Source organism: Passer montanus, unplaced genomic scaffold, assembly GCF_014805655.1.
Source record: "Passer montanus isolate IOZ18808 unplaced genomic scaffold, ASM1480565v1 scaffold4, whole genome shotgun sequence".
Taxonomy (NCBI): domain Eukaryota; kingdom Metazoa; phylum Chordata; class Aves; order Passeriformes; family Passeridae; genus Passer; species Passer montanus.
Window position 1 is genome coordinate 5,074,884 of NW_024368818.1, and position 24,260 is coordinate 5,099,143.

General features: G+C 42.2%; 1 protein-coding gene across 3 annotated transcripts in view; it reads left to right on the forward strand.

Annotated features, from left to right (window-relative positions):
• The window catches only part of LATS2 (large tumor suppressor kinase 2), a 47,667-nt gene extending 25,681 nt beyond the window's left edge, over positions 1-21,986 (forward strand). For all 3 annotated transcript variants that reach the window (XM_039718307.1, XM_039718308.1, XM_039718309.1), the window contains 6 exons: positions 9,742-9,874; positions 11,708-13,245; positions 15,941-16,523; positions 17,151-17,333; positions 18,529-18,635; positions 19,333-21,986. In XM_039718307.1, coding sequence (XP_039574241.1) covers positions 9,742-9,874; positions 11,708-13,245; positions 15,941-16,523; positions 17,151-17,333; positions 18,529-18,635; positions 19,333-19,827 — 3,039 coding nt within the window. In that variant the 3' untranslated portion in view covers positions 19,828-21,986. The remainder of the gene's footprint in view (positions 1-9,741; positions 9,875-11,707; positions 13,246-15,940; positions 16,524-17,150; positions 17,334-18,528; positions 18,636-19,332) is intronic.
• The last annotated feature ends 2,274 nt before the right edge of the window (positions 21,987-24,260 follow it).

Sequence of the window (24,260 nt, forward strand, 5' to 3'; positions counted from 1 at the left end):
TGAAAATTCTTGCCCCATGCATACCTTCCTCCTAGTTATAAAGGCTGTCACGCCTGATATTGTGTGCTGTTAACTTTTGGCAAACTCTGCTGCTCAGTGCTGCTGCTGAAATGGTTGTTTGCTTCTCTTTACATCAGCTCAGCTGCTTTTCTGCTGGGTAAAGAAAGTAGAAAACAGGGAGATGGCAGGTGTGGCATTCAACATTTAGTAATGCAAATTAAAATCTAGAGGCTTGGTAAAATAGTCTCCACTGGCTTGGACTTCTGTGCCATGTAGAAAGGATTTACCTTGGAATACCAGGTAGATGACTCTTGTTCTTTGAGTTAGAGTTGTAAGCCTCAGAGTATGCCCAGTGTTGGGCTTGGTATGAAAAGGGGATGATGAGTGCAATCACACCCACAGTTATTAAAAAACATGAACAGGAACCTGGAAGAGGGTTTCAGTGAACATTACAGGAGATGGTAGGGGTGCTTGGTTTGAGACAACTCATGAGCTTATACTTGAATTTTTTACTAATTGCTCTCTATTTCCTTTTCCTCAGTGTTCAAAAGCTGTTGTAGGATGTTACCTTACCTTTGCAATACTAGAGGTGTGGACGAATAGTGCTGTGCCTTGCCTTGTGGGATCAGGAGAAGCTCTTGAGCCACACTGGTTAATGCAAGGCATGTGGCTGAAGCACAGTGTGATGGATTACAGGTCTCTACAGTGGCTGCCAGACAGAAGTCAACTGGAGCCCAGGCTGAAACTGCTACAGACTGTGTCCAGAGGGTGGGAAGTTCCCTGTTTCTGTAACCTAAGTGAGAGGATTTCAGGGAAGTAAAATAGTGTCTTTGGAAAGGAGTTATGTACACAGTTGCACGTGTGTGCATGTGCATTCACTCAGGCATGAAATAAGCAAAGCTTCTCCATGCTGCTCTATAATGTAAACCTGCCAGTGCAGTCATTTGTAAATGCTGCTTATAACATGATTTGCCTCACTATAAGGTTTCTGAATTAGCACATAATAGTGCTCCTTCTCCAGTGCTAAGGGAGTGTTAGGAGAGATTTGTCCAACTTTCTGTCTGTTCATGGACCGACATGGGTCATTTGCTTAGACTTGAACTCTAAATAGTTTAAATAGCTCTCCAATGAGCATACTTAAAGAGTAATGAGGAGCAGTTATGCCTTTATATACAATTGTTTGCTCTGTTTTAAATTAGAAATCCATTTCAAAATAGGATTCTTCTCTTGTGTCTGTGTAGAGCTCAGCACAGGGCAGAAGGCTCTGGGGTGCCATCAGAGTGGAAAGGATTTTGTGCATTTAGGGGATAATTCGAGCACTGCAAATGTACAGATGTACAGATGTACATTTTCTTACCCCCTCCTTTATTCTATCATTAATGTAAACCTGACCCCTGTGAATTTTTGAGTATAGATAGTTCTCAAGTACTACACGTGTTCAAAATGGAATGCTGTGTGTTCGCTCCTTACAGCTCTGCTGATGTGGGATCTGAAGCAGTGTGTTTTCCAGAAGGGGAATTTTCTGTACTCCGGGAACTGCTACTATTGCCTATTACTGTTGGCCAAGTATGATTGTTAAATCAGGAGTGTGTGCTCTTTGAAAAGCTGGGGGAGCAAGCAGGTGCCTTCAGAAAGGGGCATTAGAGCCTTTGAGGTAGGAAGCAAATCACCACAGATCTTGGATGTTTACAGTATCACTCCCTTCACCAAATACCTGGGGAAACAAGGCTTGTGCCATCGGCTTTTCAGACACAAATGTACTTTTTCCAATGCTGGTGTGGACAGGGAGAGCAGCACTCAGGGAACTGCTACTTTTAATTGCCTATTACTGTTGGCCAAGTATGATTGTTAAATCAGGAGTGTGTGCTCTTTGAAAAGCTGGGGGAGCAAGCAGGTGCCTTCAGAAAGGGGCATTAGAGCCTTTGAGGTAGGAAGCAAATCACCACAGATCTTGGATGTTTACAGTATCACTCCCTTCACCAAATACCTGGGGAAACAAGGCTTGTGCCATCGGCTTTTCAGACACAAATGTACTTTTTCCAAGGCTGGTGTGGACAGGGAGAGCAGGTTATTTGTCACTGTTCCTCAGGTCTATCTATTTTGCTTCTATGATAAATCTCTCTGCACTCTGCTCCCCTTCCTCTCATGCCTGTGTCCTGGCTGAAAGAAGGCAGCTCAATTCTGTTTTTCCTTCCAGACCACTTGAAAGAAAGGAAAAAAAGTGGTATTTGTGATGGCTCTTGGTTATTTTCACTCACTTTATTATTGTTCTTAATGTTGTGGTCTGTCCTTCCTTGCCTGTTTGCTCTTTCATGGCACTTGAGCTTTGTGCAGAGTGCAGCTTTGTTGCCTGGAGCAGGACCTCTTAACAGCTTCCTTCAGCCTCCCCCTTTCCAAATCTTTTCCAGAGTGACCAATGTGCTTCCAGAAATGGTACAATAAATGTATATGCAAATATAATTAAGTTACTTGTTTTTTCTGGCTGGTGACACAAATAAGAGTCTTTTTAATTTTTACATATTGCTTTTAGGGGACTCACATGAAATCACATTATTTTAAAGGAAATAATCTACACAGATGTGCACACATTATGTGATACCTGTATGTGTGTCAGTACATACACTCACTCTCTGGGACATCAACAGGAGTTGTTTGATGAAATTTTCTGATTGGATTTGAAAGTGGACATAGCGGTGCATGTGTGTTTTCTCTTTAAACAGATTGCATCTCTCGAATAGTTCATCAGGGCTTCTTGAAGTGTTTACATATGCGCTCTTTGTCTGGAGATGCCGTGTTAGAAATACTTCCTTCATTTTACAGGCATTTGTTTGGAAATATGTTGAGCAGCCGTGCTTGGTTTATTTCCAAATGTCTTAACTTTGGGACCATGGATTGGCTTACAGCCTGAAGTTCATAGCTCTCCTTTTCAGGGGAAGAGCTGTATTTGCACAACTCGTGGAACAGAAGGACTGTAGTGTAAAATGGGAGGCATCCCCTGTGAAATGCCCATGGCCAAACACAGTGTGTCTTGCAATGAGCTGTGGTGGGAGAATGGAGTATACAGACTTAGTTAAAAGAACAGACAAATACCAGGAAAGAAAAATAAAAGGAGTTCTATGCTGCTAGGTAGAATAAGTTCCGTAGTGTTAAAAAGTATTTTGATGTAACCGGTACCTTTTGAGACATGTAATGAGAAATTATGTCATATTTACAGTTGCTGTTCTCCACTCTTTTTTTTTGTTTGATTTTTAACTGTCCAGAGTTGTTTTAAATCCTAAAAGATATTAGAAACACTTTGATCACCAAAGAAGGGTTTTGTAAGTGAAAAAAAGTTACCAGATGATCTAGTTACTTTTGGTTTGTTTTGTCTGATTCTTTCCATAGCAATAGCAAATAGAGCTATGGAAGGAATATAGTTGGACATCAGGAAGAATTTATTCACTGAAAGGGTGATTAAGCATTGGAGTGGACTGCCCAGGGAGGTGGTGGAGTCACCATCCCTGGGTCTAGTTGACATGGTGATGTTCAGTCAAAAGTTGGACTCATTGGAGGTCTTCTGCAACTGTAGTGGTTCTGTGGAACACGTCATATTCTGTGGCTTTGAGGATTAGGGTAATTTATTTTAGAGTTGGTTTGTGGTAGTCATGATACAAGGGTTTCTTTACTGGGACCCAGTAGAATTGACACTTCCACCATCCACCCTCTTTTTGCCTAGTAGTCCAAATTGCATATTTTGGCCAGAATTTTATTACCTTACTTTAATAGTAAGTTATCCTGCTGCCATAAACACAATAACGGGACCCCATTGTACTGTGGTGCTGTGCAAACAGAGTAGTAAATATACCAAGCTTCTGTAGGTGCCTGGCTAAATAAAGACTGAAAGTGCTGGAAGGCAAACAGAATGAGCAATGGCATAGCAATGACTGACACATTAAATTTATTTTTATTTGTTTTTCTTCTGCTAGGGCATTTACCAGAGCACTGTATCATTTATAAAATCCTTCCTCTGTCTTTTGCACATACTCCCTTTGTTCTGCAAATATCCCTTGAAAATGTGTATAAAAAACGTCTGGTTAAAGTTGTTCCTTACCTACAATTCCCCATTCCTCATTTACAGTCATGTATTTTATTCCTATGTTGATGTGATTTAATTTAGTGAGTCTTACATTTTGTGATGTGTCTGTATCCTTTTTCTGTCTGCCCAGTTTTATGTACTACAGTGTGTCTCCTCTGCATACTTTAACCCCTGGTAAGCCTGGTATGAGAGGAAAAAAAAGAAGGAAGGAAGCACTCTGACAATGTGAGGTGGGAATGCATAGTCAGGGCAAAGCAGAGCTAAAGCGCCCAGCCAAAAGAATGGATGACCTTCAGAACTGGAGTGCTAGCAGAAATAAAGATAATTCAGGAGCACAAAAGGTAGAAATGCTGTAAGCAAGAGCTAAAAGCCAGGGTTAAAGCCCCAAGTGACTTTGCCACAAGGATGACTTTTCCACCACTGTTGGCACATCATCAAGAATGGTGTGTGCACCTCTTATCAAATCATGTGCCTGTCTGATCTTTCTTGCTACAGATGTGGGCTGCTACACCAATAAAGGGAACGAAATTCCCATTTAACAGAAGAAAACAAATTCAGCCCTGGAGGCCAAGCTGTGAGAATCCCTTAGGATGAAGGGGACTTGCTGTAGGTAACAGCAGAAATGCTGTGAAAAGACAATCAAAACTAAAATCAGAGGCAGTAAACTGACCCTGCATAATTTAGGCTGGGAGGGAAGTTTATTATTGCCTAAGCAGGATAGCTTGGAGGAGTTTGTAATAGGAGCAGTGGGGGCAGAAACTTAACTAATCATGGAGCAGATATCCATTTGTTTCTGAATGGGTCACATAGTTTCAGAATGGACTAAGTGATGCTGCAGCACTCAGTAGGTTTCTGCCTCTGCTAATTTCCTCCTGCTTTTCTGATGCACTAAAACTGAAAAGCACTAATGACACTCAGGATAATATCTTAATTATGTAGCTAGAATATTTTAATCAAGGTTATGGTAGGTATGGGAATTTATGTACAAAATTCAGCCCCTGATGTTAGCAACCTGAAAAGAGGCAAAACAAAAGTAGAGTGCAAAATTGGATGAAGTGTCCAACTAGAGAATAATTACAGAGAGAGAATATTGCAAAATAGCTTTCCCTGTTCTGTGGGGCTGCAGCAGTTCTGATAGAGTACATTGTACACATTGTTTCCTGAATTGCTTGGGTTTTGCATGTTTAAAATCATGAATGAAAAATCCTACAATGGGGGGCTATCGCAGAAAGGCTTGTAATCAATGCTGGACCATCTCTTTTGGCATGAACTTTATTTTTTTCCCTTCTGCAGGGAACCTGTATCTGTTTCCTGCATCTGTCACCCATCCTTCTTGGTGAATGGAAAGCAAGTAATTAATTTTTGTTGTTGTTAGCAATTAATTACCCTTGCCAAATTTTGGAGGACCTATTGTCTCCTTCAGACACAATGTTCTTGGGAAAAAGTCTTACTTATTGTAACCTCTTGTGCAATCTTCACTTGGATGATAAATACATCTTGGCAACGAGGAGCTTTCTGAATGAAAAATGTTGCTGGACAACCCTGTAGTACAGCAAGAACGCAAACCTCTGCCAATGCTGGTGGAGTGCAGCCAGGCAGGAGGGTAAAATGGGGAAAGCCTTTCACACTGCCTGCAGAGCACAGAGTGAGATGAAGTCTTTATGTGCACAAATCCAAATATCTGTTTACCATCAAACAAGGATTTCTCCTATTGAGCATCTGAGCTCAAAGGTGGCCTTCCTTCTAGCAAAAGCTTGAAATTTGTTGGAAGGCTGCCATCTACCAGTGCAAGAGTGGGGAAATAACAGAGAGCATGTGGACCATGGAGCAGTCAGGTTTAGGTAGCCCACTTGTAGGAATTAGCTGGGAGACTCCACCCTCCTGTTTTTTTTTATTTGAGTCCGAAAATTTGGGATTCTGCAGTTTCCTCAGGCTGTTTTGTGGTTCATGGCCTGACTTTGGTTTTCCACTAGATCTGTCCAGAACCATAGCTGACCACTGAAATATGATTTAATATTGCAGTTGTTAAATTAATTGCAGCTTTGTTAGAATTAATTGTAAATGTGCATTTTTCCTCCTGTAGCTCTTCACCTTTACTTTGTGGTTGATTTTTTCATCAATAGTTAGTGATGTGTGGAAGCAAAAAGGTGCCTGAAAGCCCTGCACAGAGAGATGTTTGAATCCTCCAAAGGGAATAGGGAGAATGAGTCGGGGCTGGGAGCGCTCTGTTCTCCTGTGGTTTCTGTGCACACTGCCAGTGGCTGGTGTTTCTCCGTGGGCCTGGCAGCTGCTGTGGGGCAGCAGAGCACAGCCAGCAGCCAAGTTTCTCAACCCATACTGCGGCTGACAGCGCTTGGCCTCATGGAAAGGAAACAATCTGAAGCTGAGGGCTTGATGCAGTGTACCTTGCAGTTAATGGAAATCTTTGTTGACCTCAGTGGAAGCTGGATTTGATCCTGTGCCTACTTGAGTGTTTTGGAGTTGGCTGCAGTTCCAAGTAGCTTTTTTTCCCCTGGCTCATTTCTGGTTCCTTTTTTTCCCTTCTCTTTCTAAAGTGTACTTACCTTCGAGTGGTGTAAAATCAAGACAGCTCCATCTGTGTCACTGTAACTGGGCACTTTTATCCTCGCCCCAGTGTCTGTTCTCATTTCCTCAACCCTTCCACTGTCTGTGTATTGATTTGCAAGATTTTGGCATTGATTTCCCCCCTTTTTGAGCCATTCTGCTGCTTCTCACAAACACCCTCCATTTCACTTAAGCCTCTGCTTTCCAACAAGTGTAATTGTTTAATCCATCTTCTGCCCTTCTTCCTCAACTTCAAAACAGTCCTTATATTGATTCCTGGCAAATGCAGCCCAGGCCCTGCCAGCAGGGAGCCAACTTTCCCTTCAGCAGGCTCCTGGAGGCCAGCCCTTTGCTGCCTCATGCCAGCCATGCTCCCTTGCTCAGCAGAGCTCATCCCTGTGTTGCACATAGAAAGGAGAAGGCCACCGTGCCTCAGCAGCCAGCAGCCACCTTGGGCAGAGCACACTCTCTGTCATCCTCAGCCACACATCAGCATGTCCTCTGTCCCTAAGGAAAAGGTGCTGGAGGTAATGGAGCTCTGTTCAGGTGACTGCCAGAGAGAAGAGAGCTGGGGCATGGACAGTGACAATGGGAACAATGATGCAGAGGAGGACAAATGCCAGCTGCAGCACTGCTGGGGCTTCTTGTTGCCCTCCACTCTCCTTGAGTATCATATGCCCCCAGAGGGATTTGTCTCCTGGGTGGAGAATTGTGATTATCTGTGATCTGCCTCTGAGGAAAACTTTTTTCCTTTTGTTACCTTTCCTTACTTCAGTTTTTCCAGCAGTAATGTAACTGCTGAGCAACAGGGTATTATAATGAGGAAACCCTTTGGAGGGTGGGAGCTGACCTAGTGAAAGATGAGAAGTCGGAGCTGGAGCACAGGGCTGCTGTTGCACTGGGGCTTGCAAGGGTGAGGTTGCCACTGCTGGTCCCAAGCTCTTGCTTGCCTCTTAGGTTATCCAGCTGTGCTCAGTGGAATGTATTGTGCCTGTTCCCTCACATTATTCCCACTGAAGTTTAAATATGAGCCCCCTAAACTGTGCTGAAGGTAGAACATGCAGCTTCAGGAAGACAAGTGTTGTTTTTACTCTTGCTTTGCAGACACAGGCAATGGCAAAAGAGGAGAAAGTTACAGTATGATTTCAGAGATTATATCAACATGCTGGTGATACTATTTCTCCTATTTTAGCCTCTTTAAATTTTATACAGCCAGCACAGATCAGAGAGGGAGAAATGGACCATGTGGGCTGTTTTATTAATCATTAATACAGTTGTTACCCAACATCCAAACTAGCCCAAATGTGCTTATAGAGAACATTTCATTTAGGAAACTAAGACTTGTGACCTAAGGCTAGATCCAGCTGCTGTAAATGGGACAGAGTATGTTAGCAGCCATGTGGAACAGGGCTGTAAAGCCCAGAGTCCCTGGATGATGAGAATGATGAACACTAAGATGTGCATTTGCTAATACTTTAGAAATGTATCCACAAGAAGAAAAAAAGAAAGAGGAAAAAACATTGTGGGACATTCTTTCCTTCATACATAATATTTTTCTGTTGATTTAAAATTGTCCTTAGTAATATGTTGATGCCAGTGAAGTATTTCAGCTATAGGAAATGTGAAACCAACGTTTCTATGAATTATGAGTCATAAATTGTATGAAAAATATTCAGCTAGCTATAGCTATTCCACAAGCAGATCCTCTGAGTAATGAAGAAACTGCTGCCATTTTGGGGGGAGTAGGAGGGGTCTGGGTTAAGCAAAACAAGATGCCAAGTGCCAGCATGTGGCTGTGTGCTAAGTGTGAATTGGTGTCATCTGAGATGGGCCTCCCTTGCTAAGTAAACAATTAGTGGGTATTTGACGTGTACAGTGCAGCAAAGCTGCTCTTTGCTCCAGCTGGAGTTCCCAAATGCCAGCCAGTGCCCAGAACTGACCCTTGGGAGAGCCATGCACCAGTGCCAACCCAGCTGCCACATCTGCAACCGGGCAGCCAAGCCAGGGAAGCACGACCTCCCTCTGATTCAGCGCTCAGTGGGCAGGTTGTGATGACAGAATTCCCCTAAAAATAGTAATAAAGTGGCAAGAGATTAGGGTACTGACATTTACAGGCAAATCCTTGGTGGTGGCATTAATTTCATTCAGCTTCAGCCACCTAAGAGCTGTGGATTAAGTTCAAGTTAGTTCTCTAATCATGTATCACTAAGGTTTATCTCCCCTTATATCTTTTATGAATCGCCTTTTGGAGGTGATCATAGAAAGGTGCTCAGCAACTACTTTTGAGTAGTATCCAACTTTTTGATGAGTGAAGTTCTGTGAGTGAAATTCGGCATTAAAGCTCTGTATTTCAGTTTCTCCATCATTTCAGAAAAGACCATGCAGCCTCATGAGGATTTGTGAATTTTGCTTTGCAATCACATGGTGCTTGAGTCACTGAAAGGTGTTTAATATACCTGAGCTATAAGTAAAAGTATAAACAAACTGCTAAGAGCTGTAGAGTAGAGCAGTGATTGCTTACCATGGTTGTTAATAAAATACAGCTAAAAAGACTGACAGCGTAGCTTTCAGTTTGGGAAGCCCACTCATTTTCCAAACAAATAGTGGGTGATGTCTCAGCTGTACTGAAAACAGCAGTTTTTCTTCCCTGTGGACTCTAGTGAGCAGAAATCAACCCTGCCTAATTAGCTTCTTTGTGGTGTTCATGAAAAGATAAAGTTTTTACTGTGTTCAGGTGTGACTAAGAGACATGCTCTCAAATACCAACAGCTAAATTTCCATTTCATTTGATCCAGTGTGAAACTATACTGGCTTTTCCATCCCTTATTCAAAGATTGCTTTTAGGGCTCTTGAAGTACACATTTTAATTTGAGGCTTCTTTAATTGCTAGAATCTGGGTAGGTTGTATGTTTTGTTATTTTCTTCTTATAATTTTTGAGTTGTGTAAGGCATGCAAATGCTTTCAAAATACAAGTCCATTTGGCTTCAGGCAGCTGTGATCTGGTGTTTAAAATGCTCCTATTAATGTAAGAACACTTACTGCTTTTCAGCTTGCAGTCCAGTACTTGGGTTTTATCACAATTCTTGTTTGCTTCATACAGGAGATGGCTGTCCGGGCACTGAAGCAGACAGGGAGCAGAAGTATCGAGGCAGCCCTGGAGTACATCAGCAAGATGAGCTACTTGGATCCTAGAAATGAACAGATAGTACGTGTAATTAAGCAAACCTCACCAGGTGAGCATGATTTTTTAAAATTGTGTTCTTCTTTCTTGCAATAAGCTAGTTCCTACAGTAGGGTCACCGCTGGGGAGAAGTGTTGGACAGCAGTGTTCCACAGCAGTTTTGTAGGAGACAGTGAAGTGAACCTGGCTTTTCAAGGCCACCTGCTTCCAAAGAGTTGTCTGTGTACACATTCATAGTCCACCTTCTTAAACAGAAATCTGTTGTTCAAATCCAAATATTCCCCCACTGGACCAGAACAGACTTACTGGTATACAAATCTAGGTGAACATCATATCTCTCTTGACATCAAGTTTATTTGCACAGCTGAATTATGTGTCCCAAAGGAGGACAGTTATTGCTTCTACTTTGTTTTGTGGCCTCTGATAAGGGAAAGCAAAGTCAGCTTGCCCCCAAGGCTCAGGATGAATCCTTCTGATAGAGATGACAAATGAGTCTTACGGCTGCTTCCCACTTCCAGGCCAGAGTAGCCACTTCTTAGGTTGTTTAGGATTGCTACAGCGTCATCAGTGCATCTCACTGTGTCCCAGCAGATGAGCTGTCAGGGGTGTTGTTGTAAGAACAGTCTCAGTAATTCTGGCCTTGTGTTATCACAGGAAAAAGAGCTGCCAATTACAGATTTCACTTTAAAGATCTCTGAGAATTTGTCCAACCTGATTCCATTTCAAAACATTGCATTCTTTATGAGGGTATCACTTAGTGTGGTGCACACCCTCACTGTGTAGAAACCTGTCTTAATACCGTGCACGTCCCTGTGTGTCTGCAGGCAGCAGGGCTTGTGTGTCAAGGTGAGGAGTGAGCAGCTGTGCTCAGGTGTGCTGCATCTGGCCCAGCTGGGGTGTGCTGTACTGAAAAAAGCTTGTAATGTTCAGTATGGCTATTGTGAAGTCGGGATTTTAAAAGGAAATGGTTTAGGTAAAAATGGGCCAAGTCCTGTGATTTGTGAGAGCTAAAGAACCAGAAGGGGAACAAAAACATCACAGCAGCACAGAGTCTCCTCTTGTCTTTTTAGCACAGCCAGTGCTTTATACACCTGCAATTTGTCCTCAGATCAAAGAACTGATGAAAAGTGCCGTTAACACTTCCACTGTAGGAATGCTGCTATCTTGTCTCTGCACATTCTTCAAGCTAAGATTAATATGTTGACACCCTGAAAGATTTTCCTTCCCACCAGATGGAAGATGAGTAATGTGAGGGGGTACTCTGTGTCCAACACACTGGAAGGAATACAGGACAAACTGTATGATGCCTTTGTTTAAATGAAGGAGAAGGAAAGAGGGATTTTTGAGACTGATGGAAGAGAGAAATGTAAACAGAAAACCAGTGTGAGCAGGTGGCTCACTGTGCAGAAGATAGACTATGTGATGGCCTAGTAGTTTATAGCAATGCTGACTTTAAGTTGTATAGAAAGTCCTTCCAGGAGCTTTTTTTCTTCCCTTGTTGTACTTAACACTCTGCTCTATAGCTTCTTCCTGTCTGAGAGCAATGACTGCTAATACTGGTCCAGCTTTAAGACACAGGCTGCAGAGTAGTCGGATGAGATCATAGTTAGGGAATTTGTGCTTCTATTTTCATGATTTGATAGGACACCCTGATGATTCCTGGCATGAGCATTATTGTGAGCCAGTAGCTTGTTATCAGTAGGAATACTTGGCACCTATAACTTTAGATGTTCAGTGTTTAATTTAGGTTTTGAAAGGTGTTTTTAAAACACGTACTCCCTGAGCAGTGTGCATGTGTGTGTGTATGTATAGATGCATGAGTAATACAAAGTAATTGGTTCACCTGAATTGTTTCCTAACGTTCTTCTGTATTCTTTTTATAAAGGGAAGGGTATTGTGCCAAATAATGTAACCCGCAGGCCAAGCTTTGAAGGATCAAATGAATCTTTTCCGTCCTACCATCAGATCAGTAATGCAGCCTATGAAGGGACAGGCTTTGGAGCAGAAGGTGCAAATATGCTTACTGAGGTTCCAAGGCCATACATGGACTATTTAATCTCTACTTCTCAGTCTTCAGCTATGACTGCTCCTGTACAGCGACCCTCTGGAGTAGGCACTCACAGCACACCAACGAGCCATCAGCAGAAAGCATACCCTGCAAATATGGAGTCTTCTGTGATTAATTATCCAGTGGCTAATCACAGCAGTCAGGCCTTGCAGCTGCAGGCGTCCCATGGCTGCAACAACCAACATTACAGCAGGCAGCACATGATGGTGCAGGGGGAACCTATGGGATATGGTGTTCAACGAAGCCCATCCTTCCAAAACAAGATGCAGCAGGAGGGGGGATATGCCAATCTCCCAAATAAAGGGGCAGTTGTTCAGAACAATACTGGTCATGCATTTCAGCAGGCACCAGCAAGCCTGTATATCTCACATTCTCATCACAAACAGACAAGTCCTTCTTCTCATCAAATGCATGTGATATCCAGAGGTCCAGCCTTTGCTAATGATTTTTCAGACAGTCCACCACAAAATCTATTAACTCCATCTAGAAATAGCCTAAACATGGACCTCTATGACATGAATAATCCTCAAGTTCAGCAGTGGCAGGCAGCAACACCATCACGCAGAGATTCTGTACAAAACCCAGGAATAGAAACATCTCCACGGCAACACGTATCCTTCAGACCTGATGCCACGGTGCCAAGCAGAACAAACTCCTTCAACAACCACCAGCAACAGCCACAAGTGACAGTGTCTATGAGACAGGTTCCTCCAGGAAAACCCGATCCTTCCATTACGTCTCCAAACACAATCACGGCAGTCACATCTGCTCATATCCTGCAGCCAGTGAAGAGCATGCGAGTGATGAGGCCGGAGCCTCAGACTGCAGTGGGACCTTCCCACCCCGCATGGTTGCCTGCACAGGCTCCAGCTGTGGATGGCCTGGAGATCATGGAGCAGCATGTGCCACCGCCTGGAGCAGCTAATGCCTACCAGCTCGATGTGGATTATGGTAACCAGGAACTGAGGTGTCCACCCCCACCCTATCCCAAGCATTTGTTACTTCCTGGCACCTCTGAGCAGTTTGATATCAACTGCTTGTGCATGGGCGTGGAGCAGACTCTGCGCGTGGTCCCCAGTTCAACAGGCAACAAGGCTGAAGAGAGCAGCGAGCGAAATGATAAAAGCAGCAAGAGCACTAAAGCTGAAAAACCAAGTAAAGATAAAAAGCAGATTCAGACGTCTCCGGTGCCCGTGCGAAAAAATGGCAAAGACGAGGAAAAGCGAGAATCCCGAATAAAGAGCTACTCACCTTTTGCCTTCAAGTTCTACATGGAACAACATGTAGAGAACGTCATAAAGACCTACCAGCAGAAAATTAACAGGAGGTTACAACTGGAGCAAGAAATGGCAAAAGTAATTCTTGTTTTGTTATAATAAAATCTAGTAGGGTCAAATTAATTATTGCTATTTTTGATTTGTAAAAAAAAATTGTAAAGGCAGAACCCACTGAAGTAGTAAGTATCAGACACCTCCCTATACCAGACTGTATCCTCTTAAAAGTGTGGATGCAGGTCTGGGAGGCTGTTTGAAAAGCCTGGGATGTGAAATGGTATTTCTTCATACCAGAAAAGTAAAATGAGGCAATGCTATAGGTAAGAACTTAGAATGCAGGCTTGAGGCTGAGATAATTCTGGCATTACTTTGGCAGCTCTTGCAAAACTCTTTGCTCTAGTTCCTCCTTGCTGTTCCATAATTGCTGCCCGTTCACCAAACCATGGTTCAGCTTGGCAGTCTCTGTGCCATATTTTCAGATGGCTGTGTAATACTTGCCTGAAAGTTGTCTGTTGAACACATGTAAGTAATAATGTCTTGCAGGTAACTATATTGGACCAACTTGAACTGATTTTGGCACCATTGCCAGAACTCGTTCTGAAGGCAGGTCTCAGGGAGATGCATTTTGGGTGACAGAACTTCTTTCATGCCTAACTGCAGCTCTCAAATCTAAGCTGACTCTCTGATAGTGCTGCTTAAAACAAAGCTGCCAAGCACTGATGGTTGCTCTGGCAGTTGTGTTTTTAATTTTTATTTCTGGAAGAGGGGTTTTTTTGTTCCTAGGCATGACTGGAATATGACTAGTCTACTTTTGCCTTAAAGGATAAGCTCTAAGGAAAGCTGTTATTAACACATAATGGGTAATAATTAACTACCCAATTTTCCCTAGCATAGTCAGTTTCCAGAGTCAATTGATTCAGTGCTCACATTGCACCAGAAAGCTCAGAGTTTGTTTACTGAAGTTAGAACTAAGAGAATATTCTTGGAAAATCTCTTGAAACGTTGGCATTTTAGTGACAGTTAATAGCTTGTCCTCATTGCAAGTACAGGTTGTATTGTGTTGCTTGAGTATTTTGCTGAGACTAAGATAGGGAATGATTTCTAGAGAGGTATAACAGGATCTAATTGTGCTAGTTCTTCTCTTCTGACTCTTCAGCTTTCCCTCATTCAGAGATAATTCAGGTATAAACAAAAACAACTCCTTCCCCTGGAAACCTTATCAGTGACTGAAAATACACATGCAGGAGATTTTGGCTATCTTAATATTTCTTTATTCTAGAATTAGCAAGAACAAAGCACGCTCATTATTTTACTCTAAAAAGTAAATATTTCCTCTATTATGGATTGATTTAGTTATCTTTCATTTCAAAACCAGTATTCCTTGCTTTGATTTGGCTGTTTCCTTCAGTCTGAAATTTCTTCCTACCTGTTCTCCAAGTTTTTGTAGACTTACCTCATCCTTTATTCATACAGATTTAATTTTTATACCATGGGGATCTCATTGCACAGTCTGGCTGCCCACATTCATCTTTAGATACCTAGACTACAGATGTGAAATTAAATCAGCCTAAGCAGCATCCCTGTGGGTGTATGCTTGGGTTTCCAGCCTGCTAATCAGTGAGCTTCAGCCCCCTCCACCATCCCAATGGCCCCTTCTCACAGGCACTGATCTTTCTCTCAAAAGTAGTTCAGTTGATGCCAATTAATTCAAAATTTTGGAACTGGGGTGTGCAGAAAGAATAGAGCATGCTGCAGGAAGTGAGTTGTCAGAGGAGCCTGGGGGTCAGCCCAGGGGTTTCTGCTGGTGGAGACCACCAGTGGCTCTCAGCAGAGGGCCAGACACTGAAGTTGGCAGAGTTGGCACTCTGCAGGCTCTGTCTTGAAAGGTGGGGAAAGTCTGGTTGGATCCAGCTGCTTCTCTTTTCCAGGAAGTTTCTCCCCACAGCCCTGTGAAATGTTACTTGCAGTTGCTGGGAGGCTCTCTGGAGACTGGAGGTGGACAAGGCAGCTGTTCTACAGCTTGGGTGCAGATGGAAAATAATACATTTAGGAGGGAAATAGCTTCAGGGTCTGGGCTGCAGTGGCTGAGGGGATACCAGACCTGAGGATTTTATGTATATATTTTGGGAGGGGAAAAAGAGAAGTTTATAGAACAGATGCTCAGGAGATCTGAAAAGCTGAGAGTGGAGGATGTTCATGGCAGAGGAAGAAACACAGTTTCTAAAGGAGGTTCCAAGGCACTTGGGAATGTGTAGGTCAAAACCAGCTTTTTAATTACAGCACAAAACCAAACAAACAGCACCCAAGGTAGGAACTGCTAATGTGAGTTGCCCTGGGGAACCATTCATGAGCAAAGTGAACTGCTGCACATAGGTTTAAGTTTCATTTTAAATTAAGCTGGGCTGAGGTGCACAGACATATAGTGGAGTGCAGTGGCAAAGTACACATTTGAAAGGTGTAAACCAAGTCCCACAGTCAGGTTTGTTATGTTGTATTCCCCTCTCTGACAGTATTGCCCTATGCCTTCTTGTTCAGCCAAAACAGGCATACCAATCTCGGATACTGCAAATTCAGGCAACAAGTTTGGGCACAGTGAGTTTGCCCTTTTTTCAGAAATACCTCAACAGACAGATAAGAGAGTATATCCCTCATGAGTGCATGTTTTCTGGTTCTTGGTTAATTTTTCTGAGAAATGTGTTGTGGGAATGCTCATTTATTTTTCTCTTGCTGTGAATGTAACAGTACTAGCTCTTGTGGTTTGCTTTCCTTTGTAAAGGCAGGCCTCTGTGAAGCAGAACAGGAACAAATGAGGAAAATTCTCTACCAGAAGGAGTCCAACTACAACAGACTTAAAAGGGCCAAAATGGACAAATCTATGTTTGTGAAAATCAAGACTCTGGGTATCGGTGCGTTTGGAGAAGTATGCCTGGCCTGCAAAGTGGACACCCATGCTCTGTATGCCATGAAGACTCTGCGAAAGAAAGACGTGCTGAACCGCAATCAGGTGGCTCACGTCAAAGCAGAGAGGGACATACTCGCTGAGGCAGACAATGAGTGGGTGGTTAAACTCTATTACTCCTTCCAAGATAAAGACAATTTGTACTTCGTGATGGACTACATCCCCGGTGGGGATATGATGAGCCTGCTGATTCGGATGGAGGTCTTCCCAGAGCGTCTGGCTAGATTTTATATCGCAGAGCTCACTTTGGCCATAGAGAGTGTGCACAAAATGGGATTTATTCATCGAGACATCAAGCCTGACAACATTCTGATAGACCTCGACGGGCATATCAAACTGACTGACTTTGGACTGTGTACTGGATTCAGGTGGACTCACAATTCAAAATACTATCAGAAAGGTAATATTTTTACCCTTTTTCTAGGATGATATTGTGTTACTTGTTTTGAAACAATCATCTGCTTGTTGGCAGAAACACGAGATTAGGGAACTGGACAAACAGTCAATGGCAATATAATGTGTCTGTGTCTCTCTGACTCACTCAATTAGCTTGTTTCCAGTCCTTTTGTTTCCAGTACTGTTCAAAACCCTGTCAGTAATGTGGCTGTCCACTGCAGCAGCAGTAATTTTTCAGTTTATACTTGTTTGGAGGGTCTCTTTTGGTGGGGAAATAATTTAATCACAGATTTGTAGTAATCCATATGTCTCCTGTATGTGCTGTTGAATTCTGCTGTCTGTTGACAAAGAGGTCATAAACAATTGGTGTAGTTACCTTAAGTATACTCCATAGTTCTGTGTCCCCCATATGGAACTATACTTCCTTGTGCTGAGACAGAGACATTTTGTTGGACACTTTATATGAAAAACCAATTGAGAATGGGAGGGTGTTAAAAAATACCTTGGGTTTAAAGTTCAAGCGCTGTTCTTCAGTGAGAGTAGGAGATGGCTCTGCATGTGAGTAAATACTTCTCTCTTTGTATGTCAAGTTTTATGATCACAAATGTGAACTTTCTCTTCCATTTGAAAGGGAGCCATATCAGACAAGACAGCATGGAGCCCAGTGATCTCTGGGATGATGTGTCCAACTGTCGGTGTGGAGATAGGCTGAAGACATTGGAACAAAGAGCTAAGAAGCAGCACCAGAGATGTCTGGCCCACTCGTTAGTTGGAACCCCTAATTACATTGCTCCTGAAGTCCTGCTTCGTAAAGGTAGGTAAACCTGTATTTTTCTCCTGTTTCCTATTTTGTTTTTCCTTGAATAAGCTTGCTGCTTTGTAAGATTGTCATTCTGAAGGCCACAAACACTTAGCTCAGATTAAGGAGAGCTCCTGATGCTCCAGTGTTTAGCATCACCACACTGGGGGTGGCCATACTATGTGTGTGTAATGTCCACACTCTGAGGCCTTTGAGTGAGGCTGCTAATAAATGTGTTGGATAATTTTAACAGTGATATCTTTCAAGTATAAAGTAGATTATCTGTACTCATGGAATACAACTCTGACCCCTAGCAAGTTTGCACAGATCAGTGAGTAGCCAGCTGATAGTTCTGGATCACTGATTCAGATGGGCCACTTCAGCAAGGATGATGTAAACTTGTGGAAGTATGTCCTCCGTATTCCCAGCCAGAACCTGTGGAACCCAACAGGAAGTTTTTCACTATTTGCTCTGGACACCCTGCATTCAAAAGATTAGCTTGAGAGATTTGGACAGTACTTGGTGACTATCCATGCAGAACTGACATGGTCACTGTAATGAGAAGATTAGGTGTTCAGAGTTGTCTGCAAGCTAGATCCTATGCCTGATCTTCTCTAACAGAGATTTCACATTGGATCCTACATAATTTAATTACAGAAATTCCATTGAAATCAGTGTTTATTTTTTTTTTCCAGATCGTGAACATACACCTTATTGGTCTTGTCACAGTAATTAAGTGATTAAAGTTGTTGCTTTGATTATGACTTGCTCAGAGAGTCATCTGTGGCTTTCTTCTGTCTGTAGAGCCAGGCTGTGTCTTTCAGCAGCCTTTCAAAGTTGTGGAGTCACCTCCACTAAATCTAAAGTGGACATCAGTTGCTAAACATTTTTGTTATTTGAGGTTCAGTTTGTGCTGCTTAGCTGTGGGACTGGGCACAAAAAAAAACCTCCTTCATTCTTTCTAATGATAATTTCATTACTCACTTTTGTTGATAAGTTATTCAGAAAGGTTCAAGGACAATAGGATTTGATCTTTACTAGAAGTAAACAGCAGTAGAAGTAGGTCAGCAAGCAGAAGTCACAAACCTTTTGTTGGAGAAAAGGCAGAAGTTTGTGCTGTGTGTTTTAACACTTAATTGCAAGTAGCTCTAATAGCTCTATACACATTCTCCTTGGCTAGTGGAGGTCAACCTTTTGGCTTGCCTTCCAGGATACACTCAGCTCTGTGACTGGTGGAGTGTTGGTGTCATCCTCTTTGAGATGTTAGTGGGACAGCCTCCTTTCCTGGCTCCCACACCCACAGAAACCCAGCTGAAGGTAAGTTGAAGCAAAGTTCCAGTCTGTGGTAGCAAAATTTTAACCCTTCCCAGACCTACTCCCATTTATTTTGCTGGAGAAAGAAGCAATGGTTAAAAAAGCCTGATTTTAAATAGTTCTGTGCAAGCACACATCCTTTGCCAGTAAATGAAGACACTGAGTATCAGACTAGAACTGACTTGTCCAGCTGCAGAGGTAAATATTAGTTTTATGAGTCTTCTCAGCAGAACTGTGATTTCTCAAACACAAGTTCATCCATTTAATTCCTTAGGGTGCCTATTAGTACCTAATATGCCAGTGACAATTGTGGTTGACAATATAAGTGTTTCAAAGTTGAGCAAGGATAGTTCTTTCCTAGAAAGGATTTGTCTTGTGACCACTTTTCCTAGTTTACATTTTGGAGACAAAGAGAAATAATTCCTTTGTGTAAACTGAGTATGTTCTCAAATCTGTCTATGGAAACATTCGGGTAGGAATTTGCCTTTTTAAAAAATGGAATTGTTCCTTTTGTCTGCTAGCCAGCAATGTTTTTTCTACTAGTTCATTAGAGTAATTACTAACAGAAAATGAAATCTTGAAGCTGTGAACTATGCAGACTGTGAGATGACTCGTTACATGTGCTCCTGTACAGTTCTTTGGCCATTGGAAGAGTTCTGTTTCCAGATCAGAAGTTCCTTAATACCTTTGTTACCTGCAGGTGATAAATTGGGAAAGCACACTGCACATTCCCTCACAGATCAAGCTGAGCCCTGAGGCAACTGATCTGATCACAAAGCTCTGCTGTGCTGCTGAGGACAGGCTTGGAAGAAATGGAGCAGATGATATTAAAGCCCATTCTTTCTTTCACTCTATGGACTTCTCTACCGATATCCGTAGGCAGCCAGCTCCCTATGTTCCAAAGATCAGCCATCCAATGGACACTTCAAATTTTGATCCAGTTGAAGAAGAAAGTCCTTGGAGTGATGCTAGTGGTGACAGCACCAGGACCTGGGATCCACTAGCCTCTTCCAACAGCAAACACACAGAACATGCTTTTTATGAGTTTACTTTCCGAAGATTCTTTGATGACAATGGATATCCCTTCAGGTATCCCAAACCTTCTGGAATGGAAGTTTGCCAGTCTGAGAAGTCTGATGTAGAAGACAAAGGTGTGGTAGATCAGACTGGAGCTTGTCAGCCTGTATATGTGTAAATTATTGTATAGAGTACTTCAGATAAGACTAATCTCAAATCCAATAGGGCCTTTAACTGATCCTTTAGGAGCTGATCCTGCAGCACTTGTGTACCTTCAGCTGAGGCTGGAGACATCCTGGGGAGTAAAAGAAGCTCGCAGGGCCAGGTCCTAAAGATGGCACTCTTGAAAGTTCAGGTCAGTTCTACTGTAAATAACTTTGTTGATAATTACACTTGAAATCCTGGTCTTCACCCAAATCAGCAAGGCCAGCAGTCTGTCATTTCTGGCCTATTTTTATTTGAGGTCAGCATCGCCCTTACTCAGATTAACACTTACAGACTTCTGCAACTGTCAGCGTTGTTTTTTAAATAAATAAAGAGCACTTATATTTTGTTTATAGCAGGGTTTTTTTCCTACTAAATTATAGGGATTAACTTTGACAAATCATGCTGCTGTTCTTCTTTTCTACATTTTTATTTTATCCATAGCACTTACTTCACATTTAGGAAGATGCATAAAGCTGAAGAACATGTGATGAAAGGTCTCTGTGCAATAATGTAAGAAAGAAAAAAAAGAAGAAGAAGAAAAATGAAAAAAAGAAAACTGCTCTCTAATTTTCTAAATTTACTGATGCCATTGTATTCACACCGTGATTTTTGTTTATTATATGTATTTTCCACATTTCAAAATTGTGACATAACCTTAAAGCTGCTTTATTTCCTTCTGCTTATTGGAGTGTAATAGAAAGTGTGAGCAAGTGGCAACCTGGGTGTGATTTCATTGTCTAGTGTGTGAAGAATGTTGCATGAGCAGTGGTTTTCTATTTGAAATGGCCTTTTCTTGCCATTCACAGGCAGGTCCTGTGGATTCATTTTTCTAAGGGTCTAAAATTAGACCATTTTAAACCGTGTGTTGATAATGTATTGTGTGGATGGTTTCCTCTTATGATTGTATCCAATATTAATTTTGTAAAACAGATTGCAAAGTTTATACCTGAGTAGTGATATTGTGGTCTGATGTAATAGATGGTTTTAGCAAGCACATGTCATGGGCACACACATTTCCCAACGAGGATCAACAGCCAGAACATTACAATGGAGCAGATTTGTGGGGGGAGCCTGGATGGGGCTGGCTCAGGCAGGGAGCAGCACAGTGGCCATGGCTCAGGCAGAGAACAGCACAGTGGCCGTGGCTCAGAGGCCGTGGCTCCAGCTGCAGAGGCAGCACAGCATCCAGACCAGAGCATCTCCCAGCACAGGGCTCCTGTAACGCGCCAAGGCCCCGGGTGCAGCAAGGCTGAGGCTGGGTGCCTGCAGCTCCACGGACACCTATGGAACCTGGAGGTATGTGGCTTTCCAGACATCAGACCCCACGTGTGTATCCATTTAGGATCCTAGTGTTTTAGGCACTGACATTGGGAAATGTTGGCATTGTTGGTAGGTCATTCTGTCCCGTTGTCTAGAGGTTAAAATGTTGCTGTGATGGAGCACAATAGGCCTTCATTTCTCTCAAATTATAGGCATACTTTGAAATATCAGTTTTTAACTATGTTAAAATATGCATTTTTCTTGTATGTATAAGTGAGAATTATTCAAGATGATATCAGAATACTAAAGGTAATTAAGCCATACATATTTGCATATATATTATATATAACTAAATAAGTAAACACACACAAAAATCCGTAATTCAGATTAGTGTAACAGTCCTATTTAAAGTGATTGACCTAATAACATTTGATGAAAACACTCCTTTAATGTGTTTTTGCTTTATTTTATTTTTAAATCTGGAGCTTCATTATTTTTTCCGTATATTATTCCACATATTATTCCTTAATGTTTTAGCATATCCTATCCTATCCATTGTTTAGATATCTAAGCAACAACATATGAATTCATCAGCCTAAACTAAACAAAAATGATTGTGTATTTGTTTACATTTGTATGAAAGGAATGTTCTGAGGTATGCAGTGCTTGTGTTGTGACAGTTCATGTAAGATTCAGTATTACTGCTTTTTTATATAGTAATGCCATTTTTTTGTTATTTACATCTATCTGACATTCTTTCATGTGGTAGGTTCTTTCTCAGGAACTCAATTTAACTGTTATTTATTGATATATCATTGCCTTTGAAAGCTTCTACTGGCAGAATTTATTAAAAATCTGAATCAAAATCTACAATGTGTTACGTGTTATTCAATCCTCCTTTAAGGCAGAAGTTTTAGTGGGTTTCTTTTTGTAATGTTACTGATGGGATTGTGCTGCAAACATAAGATCCAAATCTCATCTCTCCTGCAGCATTTGATGTGGAATCTCGGGGCACCTTCAGACTATTCCTTCTGTCATCACGGCCCTTAAGAATAAGGAGCAGGATTCCAGGTGAAACTTGGTTTGGAGTGAGCAGGTCAGTGGATGGAATAGATATGGAATGGAATAGATAAAGCTGAACACAGTCACTTCCTGTGCAATGGTGCTGCTGCCAGGGCAGCCACAACTCTGGCTTGCCCCCTCTGGCTGTTGCCTCTGATTCATTTCTAAAATGTAAATAATTCACCTGCACATACAGAATCTCTGCAACTAAGCAAAACAAGAGAAACCAGCCCAGAAGGAAGCAGGTGCTTCCACCATTACTGATTTACAATCTGTGCTGCAGGGAACAGAAGCCAACTCCCCTTTCACCTAAAGAACTAATTTGAAAAACCAATCTTTCAAGTTTATCAGGCACTGTCTGTAGAAGCCTCTTGTCCTTTGCAGACATTTCAGAGGTAAACAGAAACTTGGGAGTAAATTTTATAAAATTTGGACAGGTAAACCTTGTGCCACATCCTGAGGCTGGCTCTAATTCTTGTTTCTGCTGAACTTCCTGCAAAGTCAAGGATCTTCTTTTCAGAGGTTATAAAAATTCAGGGTTGGTATTAAAATACCCCTTCCTCAAAAACAAAACAAAGCAAACAAAAAAAAAAAGAAAGGAAAAAAAAAACCAAAACCAACCAAGACAACTTTATAAAAAACCAGAAAACTTTATATAGCAGGGCTGCCAGGAACAGAAAGGAGCCTCTACAAACCTTTCATACAGGTGCTCTTCAGCAGGGCCACATTTGCTAAGCAGCAGCAGCAACAGTCAGTTCTTGAGAAGCAAATTATTCCTACTTGGATGCAAAAGAACTGGCAGTGGAAGTTAAAACCAGGTGCCTAGCTTGAGCAACATGAAAGCTAAATGAGGGAGAGAAGCATTTGACTTTTAAATGGAAATGGAAGAATGAGGCTATGCAGGAAGCAGGCGATAGCCTGGAACTGGATGGAAAATTGGTCTCACGAGCACAAGAAAATTCTTTTCCCTGTAATTTTTGAGGTATGAAATAACTGCCTTAAAAGCTTTCCTAGAGAAACTGCAACGAGAAGAGGAATTTAGAACATATAATTTGGTACTATCCCAAAATGCAGAAACATTGGCAGAAAATGGCAAATGTTACTAAATTTACTATTGGAATTAAAAATAATAAATCTTTCCTACAGGAAATAATCTTAAGAATAGATAATGTAGAAATAGCAACCATTAAAACACACACACACACTGCAAAAAAAAGTGTAAAAATATTTTTCCTGGCAGAGAAATCTGCTGCAGCTAAGAACATGGAAACTGTGCCTACTTCGTGTTTCTGTTCTGAGCAGTGAGTGAACAGTGGGCAGCTTTTTGTAAAAACGGAGTCCTGGGTTCCATCTTAGCAAAACAAACTGAAGATATGATCCATAAAGCTGGGGTCACCTGCAAATGCAACAGCAGCTCCATGCCTCACAGAAGAAACTGGAGCCTGGTGACATGGACAGCAGAAATTTGAACGGACTGACGGATGCGCTGACTTGCAGCTCTCGTGGTTTCCAAAGTGCCTTTACTTCAATGCTGTGAGTTGAAAAATACCTGTGGCAGTGTCTATTATTTTTTAAATGTGTGAAGAAAATGGGGCTTTATGAAGCAGACCTCGAGTGATCTTAAGGGTTTCTCAAACTTCAGTGAGGCTCAAAAAATAAAGGCACACCCCATCTCATCCTCACGACCCAAGAAAGCCTCAGGTACTTAGCTGTTGTAAGAAATGGGGAAATTGAATGTGCAAGAGGTACACGTGGGTAGAGAGAGATAGCTGATCCTCTCAGGCCTGAGTGGCAGCCAGGAAAAAGACTTTAAAGATGGTCCAGCCTTGCTGCAGCGTGCAGTGGTTACCCCGTGTGGGGCACGTGTTGGGGAGAACACTCTTGGCACCTCCTGTTGGTCTCACCCTTGTTGGGAGAACACAGCAGCCTTCCCAGGGAGTCCTGCTGGGCCAGAGGGAGCCTGCACGTGTCCTCACAGCGAGCCAGGCCTGCAGCTTTGGGTGCTGCTGTGCAGGCAAGGGAGGCTGCATTGCTGCCCCGCTCCCACACTGCCCCTTTCCCTGGGCTGCTTGAGAGCAAAGC